We start from the raw sequence: 18,611 nt of genomic DNA, 5'->3' as shown, positions 1-18,611 counted from the left end.
ACTCCAGTGAAAGTTTTCATGCTGCTCCAAGGTCACCGGATCATAACACTCCTCCATGCTCCATGGTGGGAACCAGGCATGTAGAGTCCATCCGTTCACCTTTTCTGCGTCGTACATAGACACGATTGTTGGAAGCAAAGATCTCAAATTTGGACTCATCAAACTAAAGTATAGATTTCCACTGGTCTAATGTCCATTCCTTGAGATGTGTCTGCTGCTAGAACTCTGTGTGGCATTGACCTGGTCTCTAATCTGAGCTGCTGTTAACCTGCGATTTCTGAGGCTGGTTACTCGGATAAACTTATCCTCAGAAGCAGAGGTGACTGTTGGTCTTCCTTTCTTGGGGCGGTCCTCATGTGAGCCAGTTTCTTTGTAGCGCTTGATGGTTTTTGCCACTGCACTTGAGGACACTTTCAAAGTTTGCCCAATTTTTCGGATTGACTGACCTTCATTTTGTTAAAGTAATGATGGGCACTCGTTTTTCTTTACTTAGAATTTGTATTATGGCAAGAAAAAAAGCTAACAGTCTATTCAGTAAGACTATCAGCTGTGTATCCATCATACTTCTACACAACACAACTGATGGTCCCAACCCCATTTATAAGGCAAGAAATCCCACTTATTAAACCTGACAGGGCATACCAGTGAAGTGAAAACCATCCCCGGTGACTACCTCTTGAAGCTCATCAAGAGAATGCCAAGAGTGTGCAAAGCAGTCATCAAAGTAAAGGTGGCTACTTTGAAGAACCTAGAATATAAGACATATTTTCAGTTGTTTCACACTTTTTTGTTAAGTATACAATTCCACGTGTTCATAGGTTTGATGCCTTCAGTGTGAATGTACACTTTATGAATATGAAAATTGTACATTCACACTGAAAGCATCAAAACTATGAATTAACACGTGTGGAATTATATACTTAACAAAAAAGTGTGAAACGACTCAAATTATGTCTTATATTCTAGGTTCTTCAAAGTAGCCAAGACATAGCGACGGCATCCGTGCTGTAAGATATTTTTTGGATACTTCATCACGGTCTATGGGTATGAGATCGCTTCTGCTGGAGCTTCTAGAGTTTACCCTCACCCATAACTTTTTTGTTTTTAAGGGGTCCTTCTACCTGCAGCTCCAGGGGACCGCTATGGGGGCGGCTTTTGCGCCCGCGTATGCGGGTCTTTTCCTGGGGCTGTGGGAGAGGGACCTCCCCCTGTCAGATGAACAGGGATCGATTGATCGTGTTCCTCTATGGACACGATATATCAATGATGTCTTCTTCATCTGGCAGGGCACATCCGTCGACCTGGCGTAATTTATGTCCCTCCTGAACAGTAACAACTTAAATATTCATCTGACGTTTGTATCAGATGCCGATTCTATTGATTTTCTGGACGTCACGATTAAGAGAGACAGCAGGGGTATCTTAAATACGGACATATTCCATAAGAAAACATCAACTAACACCCTGCTACATGCCACCTCTGGACACCCAAGACACATAGTTAAATCTATCCCTGTGGGGCAGTTCCTCCGCTTGAGACGTATTTGCTCTGATATGGGTGATTTTGAAAAACGAGCGGAGGAACTTCGCCTCAGATTTAGGGAACGTGGATACAGTGGGAGGTCCATTAAAAGAGCCTATCTGCGTGCAAAACATACCTCTAGGGATAGTTTGATCTATGGTCCCCCTAGACGTTATGCTGTAGGTGTCAATGAAAAGACCAGATTTATCACCACTGTCAGCCTGCAATCAGACCGGATACGCCATGTACTGGAAAAAGCATGGCCCATCCTAAAGGTGGATCGGATTATCAGGAAATTCCTCCCAACCCGGCCCCTACTGACATTTAGACGGGCTAGGAATCTCCGTGACTGCCTAGTTCGGAGCCACTACGTGAGCCAGCATCCTCCAACCTTTTTGGAGAGATTTGCTCCTGGGCCTGGATGTCGTCCGTGTGGCCGCTGTGTCGCCTGCCCCAACGCGGATACCTGTGATACTTTCATGGACTCTAAGGGTGTCAGAACATACTCGATTAGATCACATATTTCGTGTAATACACGATATGTGATCTACTATGCCACCTGTCCGTGTGGGCTTATCTATGTAGGTCTGACTACCCGTTTATTAAAGGTCCGTGTGAGGGAACACGTTTTGGGGATACAGGCGGCCAGTGGCCACGCGCATGTCTCCATGTTAAAAACTTTGCCTAGGCATTTCAGGGAGTTCCACGGGTGTAATGCATCATTATTGAGGGTTAGAGGAATCGATACTCTAAAAATTATTATCAGGGGTGGCCAATTATCTAAAAGGCTTGCGAAATTGGAGACGCAATGGATTTGGTGCCTCCAGACTATCCACCCGGAGGGTTTAAATGAAAATATTTCGTTTGCCCCATTTTTGTTGTCCGCCGGTTGCTGTGTGTATTCCTGTGTGCCTCCGCATGCATTTGATTTTGTGATTTTAATGGGTTTTTGTTTTCTTTCCTAGTATTGATAGTTGTGGCACGCTAAGGACGCTTGGTTGGCCGCCTACTTGGGAGCAGGTTAACTAGCTGGATGGACGATACATGAAGTTTTGGGCAACACATGACCGGGTTGGTCGAAGAAACCTACTGGGACTTTTTATACGCATATTACGGACTCACCTGGACTATACTATACATATTATTATTACTCTTTCGGACATGCCCCCTTTGTTCCGTATATGAATTGGTACATGAGGCTGTGATCCGGTATTTAGACTATCTTATTCTGCCCAGTAACATCTAGAATTATCTTCATACATCGAGCTCTAGCGAGTTTTTTCCAAATGTTTAACCTAGATGTCTAATATGGTGGTCTTTATTTCGTGCATTTCATCTTTGTATATTTTATTATAATGTTTTTCTGTTTTTTGCTCCTTTGTGTTTTGGTGGACCTCTAATTGGCAGGCTTTGTTAATGATATATAAATTGTTACTGATTCTCTGTGATGTGTGAATTGGCATGGTAGCGTATTGTTCCCTATGATGTTTGGGATAATCCGCCTCCTGTTATCCTGCCCACATATCTTATATGACTGCTATGGTCAATATGGCCATCTATCTCTACTTTCATTATTCTTCATATGTTTGGCTATTTCTTTGTTGCCAATAGGTGTTATCTTCAGCACTTACCAGTATGGCTGCGCTTTTTTATCTGCGCATGATCGATCTTGGTGATGTGGAGATAGTCTACATAAGTACGGCCGCTTTGCTTCTGTCTGCGCATGTCTGGCTATAATAAGGTGGCCGTGCTTCTGTCTTTCCAACATGGCCGCACCGCTTTGTTTGCGCATGTCCGGCTCCAGTAACATGGCCGCAGTGCTGAGTAAGGACTTGGCCCACAGTTGTATGGCCGCCAGATGCGATGTGCGCAGGCGCACCATGGTTACATAGCCGCCTGCAGTCTCCATTCTCTCTGCGCATGTCAGGCTCCAAAAATATGGCCGCAGTGATGGGTATGTACTGTGTCCACGTTTGTATATCCGTCCGGCGCGATGTGCGCAGGCGCGGACGCACTATGATTACACAGCCATTTGCAGTCACTTCCTCTGTCCCCGGTCACATTACGCTATCTCTGTGGAGACGCATGGGGCCCCATGTGTTCCCTGATGAGTGGCGTTCAGGTGTATTGGGTGCAGAATGTTTGGGCTTTGCATGGTGATTGGTCAGCCTGTTAATTACGTCTCCACCAATGTGTGCTGCTTCCTGCTATTTATTGAACCCAGCGCTATGCTTATGTACACCTTGAGAAAGGCAATAGCCGAAACGCGCGTCGGGGGGGGACAGGGTGAGGTGCCAGTTTATGCCGGGATCTTTTCCACATTGACCGGTATGTATATTAGTTGCATTTACTGTGTATGCGCTTATATATACAATCTTTTGGACCTTTGTGTCTAATTCAGGTATTTATATTCTATTCACTTGCATAGTCTTCTTGATTTTTTTGTGATACCTGTCTCGGTTACAATGTGGATGTATCTACACTATAGGCACCTGTTCCCAGTTCATGTAGGTGCGTGCTGAGTATAGCACGGGGATTATTTCCCCCTGTCGTTTTTTAAACCTGGTATTATTATTAATATTGTTCTACATATTTACCTGGACTTTATGCTGCTTTTTTTCTGTTGGTTTTTACTGTACACAACGTATTATATATTTTAGTAGTCGGACTCGGTCCATTTTATACAGACTCCACCAAAATGGACACTGGCTCCATGACTCAGACTCCTCAGCCCTGCTTGTGACGCAACTTCTGACTTCCAGCCAGTTGGAAGTTACGGGCACAAAATGGCTCAATGGAACCAGAGCAGTGTCACTAAAAGATGAAGCCACTGAAAGGAGAGTCTAAGAACGGAGGCTGGGGGCTTACTCACCTTCCACAATAACTTCAACAAGTACCACCCAACCATCAAGCTCACCCTCAACTTTTCAAAGACCCAACTACATTTTCTGGACATGACCATATACATCAAGGACAATGCCATACAAACATCAATTTACCACAAGCCCACCGGACGTCCAGCTTATCTTAGATGGAACAGCTTTCATCCAAGACACACAAAAAAATCCATCATCTACAGACAAGCTTTGAGGTGTATTCGGATCTGTTAAGACAGCAAAGACAGGGAACTACAGCTGCGATCACTGAGGAACACATTCCTACAACAAGGATACCATCCACTGGTAATAGATGAGCAGATCCACAGGGCTACAAGGATCCTAAGAAGCGGCCTCCTGGATTACAAACAGAGAGGATAACAACAGGGTACCTCTTGTGGTCACATACAACCCGCACATGAGCATCTTAAGGAAAATTGGTGCTGATCTCCAACCCATATTCCACAGATATCACAAATTGAAAGACATATTCCAAGAACTACCACTTCTCTCCTATAAACAGCCCCCTAACTTAAGGAATCTGCTTGTCAGAAGTGTCCTCTCATCACCATCAGTGACTGGCACATTCCCCTGTAACAATAAAAAATGCAAAACGTGTACCCACATATTACCAACAAGTATAGTCTGTGTACCAAACACAAATCAGGACTGTAAGGTCACGGGTTCCTTTTCTTGTACATCCTCCAACGTGGTGTACATGATACAATGTACGAGGTGCCCTGGAAATATCTATATTGGGGAAACTATGCAAAGACTACAAACTAGGATGAATCTACACAGACACCCAATCAGGAATGAAATGGACACACCTGTGGGAAAACATTTCTATCGACCTGGACACAGTATGACAGATTTAAAAGTCTTAAGGTACCGTCACACATAGCGACGCTGCAGCGATACCGACAACGATCCGGATCGCTGCAGCGTCGCTGTTTGGTCGCTGGAGAGCCATCACACAGACAGCTCTCCAGCGACCAACGATCCCGAGGTCCCCGGTAACCAGGGTAAACATCGGGTAACTAAGCGCAGGGCCGCGCTTAGTAACCCGATGTTTACCCTGGTTACCATCCTAAAAAGTAAAAAAACAAACGCTACATACTTACCTACAGCCGTCTGTCCTCGGCGCTCTGCTTCTCTGGTCTGGCTGTGAGCGCCGGGCAGCCAGAAAGCAGAGCGGTGACGTCACCGCTCTGCTTTCCGGCTGACCGACGCTCACAGCCAGAGCAGGAGGAGAGCAGAGCGCCGGGGACAGACAGCGGTAGGTAAGTATGTAGTGTTTGTTTTTTTACTTTTAGGATGGTAACCAGGGTAAACATCGGGTTACTAAGCGCGGCCCTGCGCTTAGTTACCCGATGTTTACCCTGGTTACCAGCGAAGACATCGCTGAATCGGTGTCACACACGCCGATTCAGCGATGTCTGCGGGGAGTCCAGCGACGAAATAAAGTTCTGGACTTTCTTCCCCGACCAGCGACAGCACAGCAGGGGCCTGATCACTGCTGCCTGTCACACTGGACGATATCGCTAGCAAGGACGCTGCAACGTCACGGATCGCTAGCGATATCGTCTAGTGTGACAGTACCTTTAATACTAAAAGGTAATTTTAAGGACCACAGGGAAAGGAACATTTGGGAATACAAACTAATGAAGATGTTTAATTCGTTGACACTAGGACTCAATTTAACACCTGGATTCATGAGTCACTACATGGATACAATTCACACCTCCACAGATGGACTCCAGAAAACTAATAACATTATTCCCACTGCCTCTCCATTTGTAACAAAATGCCTAATTTGATTACCTTGGCTTATCTTTAGAAACCACCAAACTTTCCCACCCCTCAGAACAAATGTCCTGCTGTAGTATTCTCTAAATGTTGTGCTTGTTTCTTATTAATCTATTTGTAATCTTGCCTGAAGAAGGAGTCACTGTGCTCTGAAAGCTTGCAAACATATTTTCTGGTTAGCCAATAGAGGTATGACTCCTAGAATACTTTTGCCATCATTGGGCAGAAAAGTATTCACATCGATTTTTCTGGCTAACACGGTACCACAATACAATTTGTTATTGTACATCATCAACAGAAGATCTAAAATTGGCAGATTGTACTGAAGTACTTCCAATAGGTACAAAACATACAGGATGAAGTAGTAAGGGAACATTTTGTGGAAGACAAGAGGGTGAATGCCACTGTGCTAAACCGTACCATGTTGGAATGAAACCAGAAATGTAGTCATTCTATCAATATACAGGTTGAAAACTTATCAGTTGCTGGTCCACTAAAATATTATGTCCATGTCCCGATTTCTACACAGGAAAAAGAACAACCATTTCTGCTTCCATGAGTTTTGACTCAAGGTTCACTGGAAAAAGTTGTACTCTTGATAAACCATATACATGAAATTCAGAATTCTGATATTAAAAGGTTAAGATTTGTAGGGTTAACTACACTGAATGCTCCTGTGGATTGGTCAGATAGACAGAGGACGCAAAGCTGGAGGTGCACCAATAAATGCATCATGTCCCTTTAGGTTATACGAAAATTTTTACTATATCTGCTAAAGGTGCCTAATAGAGTAATTGGTGGTTGAGAATTTATGGATAGTCCGTTAACGCTGAACACCAACAGAAAGCTGCACTCCGGTAAGAAATGGTGGTACCTCAAAGCACACACTGACTCATGGCAGCTGGTGAATGTGAATAGCAGTGCCTAAGAGACTTGTTCATGATCAACAAAGCATAAGCCAAATAAAAATGTGTCAGCCTAACACACATTAGCTTTCCAAAAACCAAAGAAAAACAGGAGACCGCACTAGCAGCTGGTTCTATCACCTGGATAAATTAAGCATGACTCGGATACCAAGAAGCTGAATTGGAAATCAGGCGCTCACGCTGAAAATAAGTCCAAATCACCGCTGCATGAAGATAGAAGAAAAGCGGGCACTCACTATACAAATAAAATCCAAACTTTATTCTGACATCATGTCAAATGCAGGACAGGCAGGGAAACACGGGCTTCCACAAGACGATGGCCGTTTCGCGCAGTTGCGCTTCCACGGGTCTTGAATAAAGTTTGGATTTTATTTGGATGGTGAGTGCCCGCTTTTCTTCTATCTTCATGCAGCGGTGATTTACACATTAGCTTTTACTTCCTATATTAAAAGTAAAAATGTAGTAAGCTTCTTCCTTGCTGCTCTGAATGTACCCACAACCTCAAAGGGGAAAAGGATGGCCTGATTGTATTACCCTATATGCGCCAGAATGCAAGAAGAGTATGTATCATGTGCTTGGGAAAGTTGGAGGTGCACACGCGAGTGTCAACCCAGGCAGGCATCTTGTTGGCCTATCAAACTGGCGAATGGTGACAACAAGAAGTGTTGTCAGAATGTGTGAACTGGTTATGGGGTCGCTTAGCTCATTGTCAGCCTATGAGATAAGGTCAGAGGACAAATGAAAGCGAGAAGTGGAGCCTTTAACAGTCACATCAAAGTCACGTGTGCAGAGTGGGTGATGTTCTTGACATTCAACATTGAAATTGTAAAACCAAGAAGGTATACTTACGGCCTTATAGAAATCACAGGATCAATAGACATGTTAATTATATGCAAATGAAAAACTTTTTAAAAGCAGTCATGTCCAAAGATACACACATTAACACCTTGGCATGCCATCAATGAGGTTCTTTTTGGTAGTCTGAGGAATGTTCCGCCACGCTGTAAGGACTTAGACATGCAAATAAAGATCCACTGCAGGCAGCTTCCATTGCAAGTACTGACCAATGAAGTGTTAGATATGCTTGATGGGAGACAAGTCCGGAGACCCTGAAGGCCATAGTAGCATGCTTAGCCTGAGAGGCAGCTCACAGTAACCCAACTAACATGTGGTCTGATGTTTTCCTGTTGACAAATGGTTCCTGGGACACTTTGGTGGACTGTAAAGGCCTTTTCATGGCATTGCCCACAAGGTCATCGGATGGAGACCAGAAACTGAAATGGAGGCAGGACTGAACATCAAGCCTCTTCAGCATTCAGTCCCACTGTTGTCTTGGAGGAAATTATAGCTGTAGAGTGGTCTGGAGACAACATGGGACCATGCCATAAAGAGGACATCACACCAACCCTGCTCCCAGGATTAAATGGTGTGGGGTGACATAATGAATGGTAGCCTGGTCCCTCTAGTGTTCATTCCAGGTACACTAACACGTTGATTTGGTGGTGGATCCAATAGTATAGCCATTTCACTTAAATGACCAGACCACAAATTGTGCATGCTACTATGGAAAGCCTGCGTGGACTAAACATGCTATCATAGCCTGCAGTGTCTCTGGACTTGTCATTCATCGAGCACAATTGGGACATCATTCATCAGAAATTGAAAAATGAGCTGCCAGCAGCGGATGAGAGCATCAGTGTGGCATAACATCCCTCAGACAACCATTACTAAACTCAATAATAGGATGCCACGGTTTTGTGTATTTCTCAACGTGGCGTTCATACTCGAAGCGGAGTAAATCGAAAAACCATATGCATGCTTCTTGTCAGGATGCACTGAAAAATTAAATCAAAAACATTGTAAATAAAAGATTTTTATTTTCATATTTGTATTTCAAAAATTCAAACAAGTCATATAAAGATGTTTTATACTTGTATAAATTTCTTTGTAACATTTATTATAAAGTCTTTTGCAAGCTTTGAGGAGTTTCAGTATGCAAAGATTACACGTGAAGATATACAGAGTACGATAGTGGCACAAGATAATATGGAATAGAAACATTCTAGTGAGACTCTTTGTTAGTGCTAGTTAGCTGCCAATCTAATTATTCCTAGATATAGATATAGATATAGATATATATATATATATATATATATATATATATATATATATATATATATATATATATATATATATATATATATATATATGATAAATGATGTGTTATGAGAGAGGGACAGCTAGACTATTGTTTTCCAATTAAGAACAAAATGCCAGTAATCCCACAAGAGTAGTGTCACTGCCAAGGTGACAGCAGCTTTTATGATAAAAAGAAAAAAGGCAATTATAGTGAGCATCTATTACAATCAGATCAGTGATTACTGTAAAGTGATCTTGGTCCTCAACAAACATTATTTCATCCAAGTCCTCAGCTGGAAAAGGCAGAAATTGAATGATGACTTTCCAAATGGGAAAAAAAAAAAAAAAAAAAAAGATTATGCTAAACGTGAACAATAAACACAAAAGGAGAACAAATGGCAAAACAATAAGGCATTACCCACAAAGGACGGGAGAAATGACTGCCAAAGATGCTGCAAGATTCCCGACGCAAGGCGACTGACTATAATAAGGACTTTCACATTTCTTAGTGTGAGAGGCTCATGTCAGGCAAGCTACACAGAAACGGACTTTTCCTGGAAGACCTGAATACAACTGAATACAACTCAGTTAACACTTTTGTCTTTCCATCACGAATGACTTCTTTTACAACAGACATACTGACTTAGGTAACCCTTTATGAACACAAGCCTCTTGTCACAGTCTGAATCTTTACTGTAGTGCTGGAAATACATGCTGTCATGTTTCAATTTGGCTTAGAACAAGTAATAATAATAAAAAAAAAAAAAAATCATCAGCGAATCCTGTCCAAGCACCTTGAGGTTCAGTGTGTGATCATATACTTTAGTGGCAATTGAACCCGCTTCTGGAGCTGAAATGAAAAGTAACATTGTAGAGTAATATAGAGGTTAGTATGTTACATTTATTACAGCCGATTGTAACATGCCAACAATATAATAAAATAATGTTTTACAGTCATAGGGTGTCAATTGCTTCCAGTTATCAAGCATGTCTTATTTTGGATGGTGTGTAGTTCCTGTCGATAATTTCATCTTGTAGAAAAATATGAAGGCAACGTTCGTTTTGGGCCAACGGGTGACCAGCAACTCTGCAAGTAAAAAGAACAAAGGAAAAAAAATAAGTCATAAAACAGGTCAATCCATACGTCAGCAAATATAAGGAGGGCATGGTCTTTTCAATGCCATTATCATTTCTATGACTTATATTTCAAGGGCAATTCTGCCCTGCAAACCCACCCAAATCTTATGAATTATATGAAAATATTAAAGTATTGCATAAAATCAGCAGTGATGTAAAGAAGGTGATTAAGTACACTGGGCACATTTTACAACTAGAGATAATACCACAATCTGCAATCAATGCAAATGATTACCCCGCCTTTGTAAGCGGCATTGTTCCAGCAATAGGGCATATGTTGAAACCAGGGAGAGCTATGGTATAGCACGTAACTATTTGTTTCAGCGCCATCAATTTCGCAGGCAATCTGCATACATTAACTATACACAACAAACAGAAGGTCAGCAATAAGGAGGATTTGTTTTAACTCATTCAGTGCAGGGATTAAACTGTGCCCCCCTGTTATACAGTCTTTTATATACTGCTGAAGCATTTCCTAGCACTTGAGACGCAGAGGATCACACTTACTTGTTTATAAATTGCTCAAGCCCAAGCTTTCTATCCTCGATGAAAGATTCATCAAAGATTCCTTCATCTCCTCTGAATGGAAGCTGCCGAAAAAGAGCCTTGCCAGGTAGAGGGGGCACCACAACCTAAGATAAAGAGGTGAAAATAAAGAAATCAGGCGTATGGATCAATTGTGAGTCTTGGCCAATATGTCTGCTCAGAAGGTGGCATCATTTTCAGAGCAGCTACAGCTAGAACTATGACTTTTACAACACTACCATAAAAAAGATGATACTCTAGTCCAAATTAATCAAAAAATACAAGACTGTATTATTTAAAATTACAGACATAAGTGAGAGGGAAAGAAAAACATAACCATAACACTAAAAAGCATGCTTTGCAAAAAGTAAGGGAGCACATCTCCCTGGGCATCTACTGCTAGGCATATAATGCTGGTGACTGACCTCTCTCAATAATAATAAACATTTACCAACATATATAGAAAGCCAGTCCTCTGTAGATCACCCACTATCAACCATGATCACCCCTCAGAATAGCTGAACTTTTAATTTTTCATTGATATTACCTTAGAGTAATGTGGTCAGGATGTCCAGGGAGCTTGCGCCCACCCCAAAGTACGTTTCGGTGAAGCACCTTTGTCAGGGGACATGTGACACAATAACGCTGTGAGTTTAAAAAGACTGAGCCTGGAAAAACATCGCACATTAAAACCGGAAGTAATACTTCGTCACCATGACACCCACGGTGTGAGAAAGATACGAAATTATATATATATATATATTTTTATATATATATATATATATATATATATATATATATATATATATATATATATATATATATATATATATATATATATATATATATATATATATATATAGTTGCCTGGCCATAGTAAATATCTGTGGTTAGTTATAGCACCTCACACTCCTCATTCCCCTCCCCCCCCCCCCACACACACACACACACACACTCCTCATTTCCCCCCCTCACACACTCCTCATTTCCCCCCCTCACACACTTCTCGTTTTCCCCCTCACTCCTCTCATTCCTCCCCAACACTTGTCATTTCGACCTCACATCTGTCATTTTCCGATCACTCCACTATTTTCCCCTCACTCCTCATTTCGCACTCACACCTTTTCATTGTTACCTCACACCCCTCATTGTCACCTCACACCCCGCATTGTCACCTCACACCCCGCATTGTCACCTCACACCCCTCATTGTCACCTCACACCCCTCAATGTCACCTCACACCCCTCAATGTCACCTCACACCCCTCAATGTCACCTCACACCCCTCAATGTCACCTCACACCCCTCAATGTCACCTCACACCCCTCAATGTCACCTCACACCCCTCAATGTCACCTCACACCACTCATTGTCACCTCACACCCCTCATTTTCACCTCAGTATATACATGTTTGTCATCTCCCTTATATATAGTATACACCTGTATGTCATCTCCTCCTGTATATAGTATATACGTGTGTCATCTCCTCCTGTATATAGTATGTACCTGTGTGTCATCTCCTCCTGTATATAGTATGTACCTGTGTGTCATCTCCTCCTGTATATAGTATGTACCTGTGTGTCATCTCCTCCTGTATATAGTATGTTCCTGTGTGTCATCTCCTCCTGTATATAGCATGTACCTGTGTGTCATCTCCTCCTGTATATAGTATGTACCTGTGTGTCATCTCCTCCTGTATATAGTATGTACCTGTGTGTCATCTCCTCCTGTATAAAGTATATACGTGTGTGTCATCTTCTCCTGTATATAGTATATACCTGCATGTCATCTCCTCCTGTATATAGTATATACACCTGTGTGTCGTCTCCCCTGTATATAGTATATACCTGTGTGTCATCTCTCCTGTAAATAGTATATATCTGTATGTCATCTCCTCCTGTATTAGACCGCGTTCACACGTTATTTGGTCAGTATTTTTACCTCAGTATTTGTAAGCTAAATTGGCAGCCTGATAAATCCCCAGCCAACATGAAGCCCTCCCCCCTGGCAGTATATATTAGCTAACACATACAGTAATAGACAGGTCATGTGACTGACAGCTGCCGTATTTCCTATATGGTACATTTGTTGCTCTTGTAGTTTGTCTGCTTATTAATCAGATTTTTATTTTTGAAGGATAATACCAGACTTGTGTGTTTTAGGGCGAATTTCATGTGTCAAGTTGTGTGTGTGGAGTTGCATGTGGCGAGCTGCATGTAGCGATATTTGTGAGATGAGTTTTGTGTGGCGACATGCGTGTAGCAAATTTTTGTGTGTCGAGTTGCATGTGACAGGTTAGTGTAGCAAGTTGTTTGCAGCAAGTTTTGCGCATGGCGAGTTTTGCGCGTGGCGAGTTTTATGTGTGGTGCGTTTTGAGTATGTGCAAGTTTTGTGTGAGGCAACTTTTGCATGTGTTGCAACTTTTGTGCATGTGGCAATTTTTCCGCGTGTGCAAGTTTTGCATGTGGCGAGTTTTCCATGAGGTGAGTTTTGCACGTGTGGCGAGTTTTGCATGAGCCTAGTTTTGCGCGTGGCGAGTTTTGAGCGTGGCGAGTTTTGTGTTTCGACTTTTATGTGGCGAGGTTGGTGTATGTGTGGTGAAATGTGTGCTGAGGGTGGTAGATGTGTTCAAGCACGTGGTAGTGTGTGGCGCCTTTTGTGTGTGTGTTCATATCCCTGTGTGTGGTGAGTATCCCATGTCGGGCCCCACCTTAGCAACTGTACGGTATATACTCTTTTGCGCCATCGCTCTCATTCTTTAAGTCCCCCTTGTTCACATCTGGCAGCTGTCAATTTGCCTCCAACACTTTTCCTTTCACTTTTTACCCATTATGTAGAAAGGGGCAAAATTGTTTGGTGAATTGGAACATGCGGGGTTAAAATTTCACCTCACAACATAGCCTATGACGCTCTCGGGGTCCAGACGTGTGACTGTGCAAAATTTCGTGGCTGTAGCTGCGAAGGTGCAGATGCCAATCCCGGACACACACACATTCAGCTTTATATATTAGATACTAGATGGTGGCCCGATTCCAACGCATCGGGTATTCTAGAATATGCATGTCCACGTAGTATATTGCCTAGCGACGTAGTATATTGCCCAGCCACGTAGTATACAGCACAGCCACGTAGTATATTGCCTAGTTACGTAGTATATTGCCCAGCCTTGTAGTATACAGCACAGAGCCACGTAGTACATTGCCCAGTGACGTACTATATTACCGAGCCATGTATGTCACAGGTTAAAAAAATAAAAAATAAACATACTCACCTAACGATCTGAGGGCCCCTTGTAGTCTAACATACGTAGTAACCATGCTTGTCGCTGCTCCTCTGCATCCTGTGTCTCCGCTTCCTGGGATCCAACGGCGCTGTGCAGATGGGCGCGCGGCTGCCGCCATCTTGCGTTCCCAGGATGCTTTGCGAAATTACTCAAATGACTTAGCGGTCTCGTGAGACCGCTAGGTCTTATGGGTAATTTCGCAAAGCATCGCTGGGAAAGGAAGATGGCGGCAGGCTCCAGCGGCTTTGCGGACAACGGAGGGTGAGTATAGCAGGTTTTTTTTTTGTTTTTTTTTACTATTTTTCAACATTACTTTCCTTTACTATTGATGCCACATAGGCGGCATCAATAGTAAAAGGTTGGGGACACACAGGGTTAATAGCGGTGGTAACGGAATGCGTTACCCGCGGCATAACGTGGTCCGTTACCGCCGGCATTAACCCTGTGTTAGCGGTATGGAGCGGGCGCCGGGGACACTGACTGCGGGGAGCGGGGCGCCGCGGACACTGACTGCGGGGAGCGGATCGCCGGGGACACTGACTGCGGGGAGCGGAGCGCCGGGGACACTGACTGTGGGGAGTAAGGAGCGGCCATTTTCTTCCGGACTGTGCCCGTCGCTGATTGGTCGTGGCTGTTTTGCGGCGGCCAATCAGCGACTTGGATTTCCATGATAGACAGAGGCCACGACCAATGAATATCCGTGACAGAGGACAGACAGACAGACGGAAGTACCCCTTAGACAATTATGTATATAGATAGCATCTTTGCCCGGATAATACCGTGTCTATGACCAAGGAAGAGTTTGCCGTAGACTACTGTCCCTTTTCGCCTATGAGAACGACTATACCTTGTTAACATACAAGTTTAAATTATTATGACGATTCGTGGAATGCTGTCAAGTTGGAAAATGTGGAGACGTGGCATCACATAGGACTATAATGTGCTTATTTTTGTACACCAAGTGTATATGAGCAATGCTTATCTACTATATAATTGTCTAAGGGTCACTTCCGTCTTTCTGTCTGTCACGGAAATCCCAAGTCGCTGATTGGTCGTGGCTGTTTTGCTGCGACCAATCAGCGATGGGCAGAGTCCGGTGGCAAAATGGCCGCTCCTTCCTCCAGTCAGCGCTCAGACAGGGTTAATGGCAGCGTTAACGGACCGCGTTATGCCGCGGTGTAATGCACTCCGTTAACGGTGCTATTAACCCTGTGTGACCAACTTTTTACTATTGATGTTGCCTATGCAGCATCAATAGTAAAAAGATCTAAAGTTAAAAATAATAAAAAATAGTTATATACGTGGCTGTGCTATATACTACGTGGCTGTGCTATATACTACGTGGCTGTGCTATTTACTATGTGGGCTACTATATACTACGTGGCCGGCCGCGATCAATCAGCGACAGGCGCAGTCCGGCCGGCCGAATCCTGTGTATTCAATGTATTATTCTAAAATCTTCATAAATAAACTATATACATATTCTAGAATACCCAATGCGTTAGAATCAGGCCACCATCTATTGTTGATATAAATGTTGGGATGTCATGCTTAAATAATATAAAGATAGGATGCACTGGGTCTTGGGTCTCTATTGTTTCCAATTGGGCTCAACACGGCTTTTGCCGGTTATGCATTTGCTTCGCTTGTGATTATGGTCGTTAGTTCGCGGTGTATTAATTGTTTTTGATATTCTTGCTTTTGATGTTATTGATCACGATCGATAGAGTCAGTGTACGGTTGCCATGGCAGTATGGGTAATAACACTTGTTTGGAGTGTATGATTGATATCTTTCATAATATCAGCATATTTTTTATAAGGTATTTAAGTATACATATAGGTTAATCGTGGCTTAATTGAGCTAATATTTCAGTTTAAATTTTACCTATATGCTGATACATTCGTATTGTTTTTTCGGCTTGAAACTTCTAATATACCATGCAATATGCCTGTGGTTTCATGTTTACCATCTATTGGTGTCCTGGTACTGCGGCGTTTGCTGTCCGGTGGTGGTGATCACGTGGGGCCCCTGTGATCGCCCCTCCTGCTCGCAGGGTTGTTGGCGGCTGGCATCGTGGTTGTCATGGCGACGCCGCACAACTTCCAGTGTTATGTGCTAGATACTTTGTTTACCCCTTGTTTTTTGGTATTGCGGAGCCTGACTGACCTCCGCACTGGGGTCGGGTGGTGGTGACCACATGGGGCTCCCATGTTTGCCCCTTCTGCCCTCGTTATGTTGTTGCCGGAGGGCGCCGTGGGTGTCATGGTGACGGAGGATTACTTCCGGTTTCATGCGCTATATATTTCCGGGCTCAGTCTTTTTAAACTCACAGCGTTATTGTGTCACATGACCCCTGACGAAGGTGCTTCACCGAAACGCGCGTTGGGAATGGTGCACGCTCCCTGGACAGCCTGACCACATTACTCTAAGGTAATATCAATGAAAAATTAAAAGTTCAGCTATTCTGAGGTGTGATCATGGTTGATAGTGGGTGATCTACAGAGGACTGGCTTTCTATATATGTTGGTAAATGTTTATTATTGTTGAGAGAGGTCAGTCACCAGCATTATATGCCTAGCAGTAGATGCCCAGGGAGATGTGCTCCCTTACTTTTTGCACAGCATGCTTTTAGGGTTATGGTTATGTTTTTCTTTCCCTCTCACTTATGTCTGTAATTTTAAATAATACAGTCTTGTATTTTTTGATTAATTTGGACTAGAGTATCATCTTTTTTATGGTAGTGTTGTGAATGACAGTGATGATAGGTCACATTGTCCTCTGCATTTATGGGTATCTTTTTTTGACATGATGACTGTTTATAATATGCAGATATGCCTTATAAGTTACCATTTAACTAGGACTTTTAGCCCTTTTTCAAAATTTCACCACTGTCACTTTATGTGGTAATAACTCAAACGTTTCAACGGATCTCAGTGATTAGGAGACTGGTTTCTTTGTGACATATTGTACTTCAAGTTAATGGTAAATTTGTGTCAATATTTTGTTTATTTATAAAAACATCAGAAATATGAAGAAAAAAAATTCTACAAATTAGCAATTTTCAAACTTTAATTATCCCTTTAATCCCGAGAGCCATACCCCACACAAAATAGTCACAATATCATTTACCTCATGTCTGCTATATACCAGCACCATTTTTAAAAACAATCCATCTATTTTGTTTGGATGTCAGAAGGTTTAAAATTGTAGCAGCAATTTTTCAAGGAAATTTACAAAACTTATTTTTTTCTACTAAGCCCTTCACCCCCAGAGCTGTTTTTGTTTTTTGCTCCCCTTCTTTCCAGAGCCATAACTTTTTTCTTTTTCCATCAATATGGCCATGTGAGGGCTTATTTTTTGCGGGACGAGTTGTACTTTGGAAACATACCATTGGTTTTAGGATGTTGGGTAAGAGAAAACGTGGAAAAAAAAAAAAAAAAAAAAATTACAAATGCGATGAAATTGCAAAAAAAAAAAAGTGCATTGCCACACTAGTTTTTTGCTTGGCTTTTTTGATAGGTTCACTAAATGCTAAAACTGACCTGCCACTATGATTCTCCAGGTCATTACGAGTTCATAGACACCAAACATGTCTAGGTTCTCTTTTATTTAAGTGGTAAAAATTTTTTCCAAAATTTGCTTAAAAAAAATTTTCATTACCCGTAGCGTCTCAATTTTTCGTGATCTGGGATCGGGTGAGGGCTTATTTTTTGTGTCGAGCTGATGTTTTTAATGATACCACTTTTGTGCAGATACGGTCTTTTGATCGCTCGTTATTGCATTTTAATACAATGTTGCGGCGACCCAAAAAAAACATAATTTTGACGTTTTGATTTTTTTTTCTCGCTATGCCATTTAGCGATCAGGTTAATTTTTTTTTTTTATTGATAATCGGGCGATTCTGAACTATACCAAATATGTGTATCTGCCTCATTATAGGAAATCTTCCGCCACGGGTTCTGTCTGAATCATGTATTTCTGAGGTTTACATGGAAACCCCAGTGTAAGTACTCAGCGTATAGCGCATAAAATATATGCGCCAAACTTTACTGCGATCTTTGGGAGACAGAATGAACAAATCAACAGCATGTAAGAACTGTTTTTTGTTCCTTGTACAGTATAAGTGATTAGACGACTTTATTCTTTAGTGCGATTACAGCGATACCAGATTTATAGAGCTGCAATTTCCTATAATTCTGCTGCCGGAGTCACGTGAGGGTTGTTTTTTTCACGGGATAAGTCAACGTTTTTATTGGTACCATTAGGCAGAATGAACAAAAACCAGCGACTCAGATTGATTTTTGGTTTATTTTTTTTTTTTTGCCGTTCACCGTGTGGTAAACTTGATAAGGCAGGTTTTATTTTTGGGGGTCAGTACGGTTATAGCAATACT

General features: G+C 42.4%; 1 protein-coding gene across 2 annotated transcripts in view; it reads right to left on the bottom strand.

Moving 5' to 3' along the window:
• Positions 1–8,989: 8,989 nt before the first annotated feature.
• Positions 8,990–18,611, bottom strand: part of SNX3 (sorting nexin 3) — a 31,551-nt gene continuing 21,929 nt past the window's right edge. Inside the window, exons 3-5 of one of the 2 annotated variants that reach the window (XM_069726257.1) lie at positions 10,916–11,040; positions 10,224–10,358; positions 8,990–10,121 (exon numbers count right to left, since the gene is read on the bottom strand). In XM_069726257.1, the coding sequence (XP_069582358.1) occupies positions 10,253–10,358; positions 10,916–11,040 (231 nt within the window). In that variant the 3' untranslated portion in view covers positions 8,990–10,121; positions 10,224–10,252. Of the gene's footprint in view, positions 10,359–10,915; positions 11,041–18,611 lie in introns of both variants that reach the window. The other variant, XM_069726256.1, reaches the window with a different exon arrangement.

This window comes from Ranitomeya imitator, chromosome 5 (genome assembly GCF_032444005.1).
Source record: "Ranitomeya imitator isolate aRanImi1 chromosome 5, aRanImi1.pri, whole genome shotgun sequence".
NCBI lineage: Eukaryota > Metazoa > Chordata > Amphibia > Anura > Dendrobatidae > Ranitomeya > Ranitomeya imitator.
Note: the sequence above shows the minus strand (reverse complement) of the source record. Positions and strands in the feature narration are given on the sequence as shown.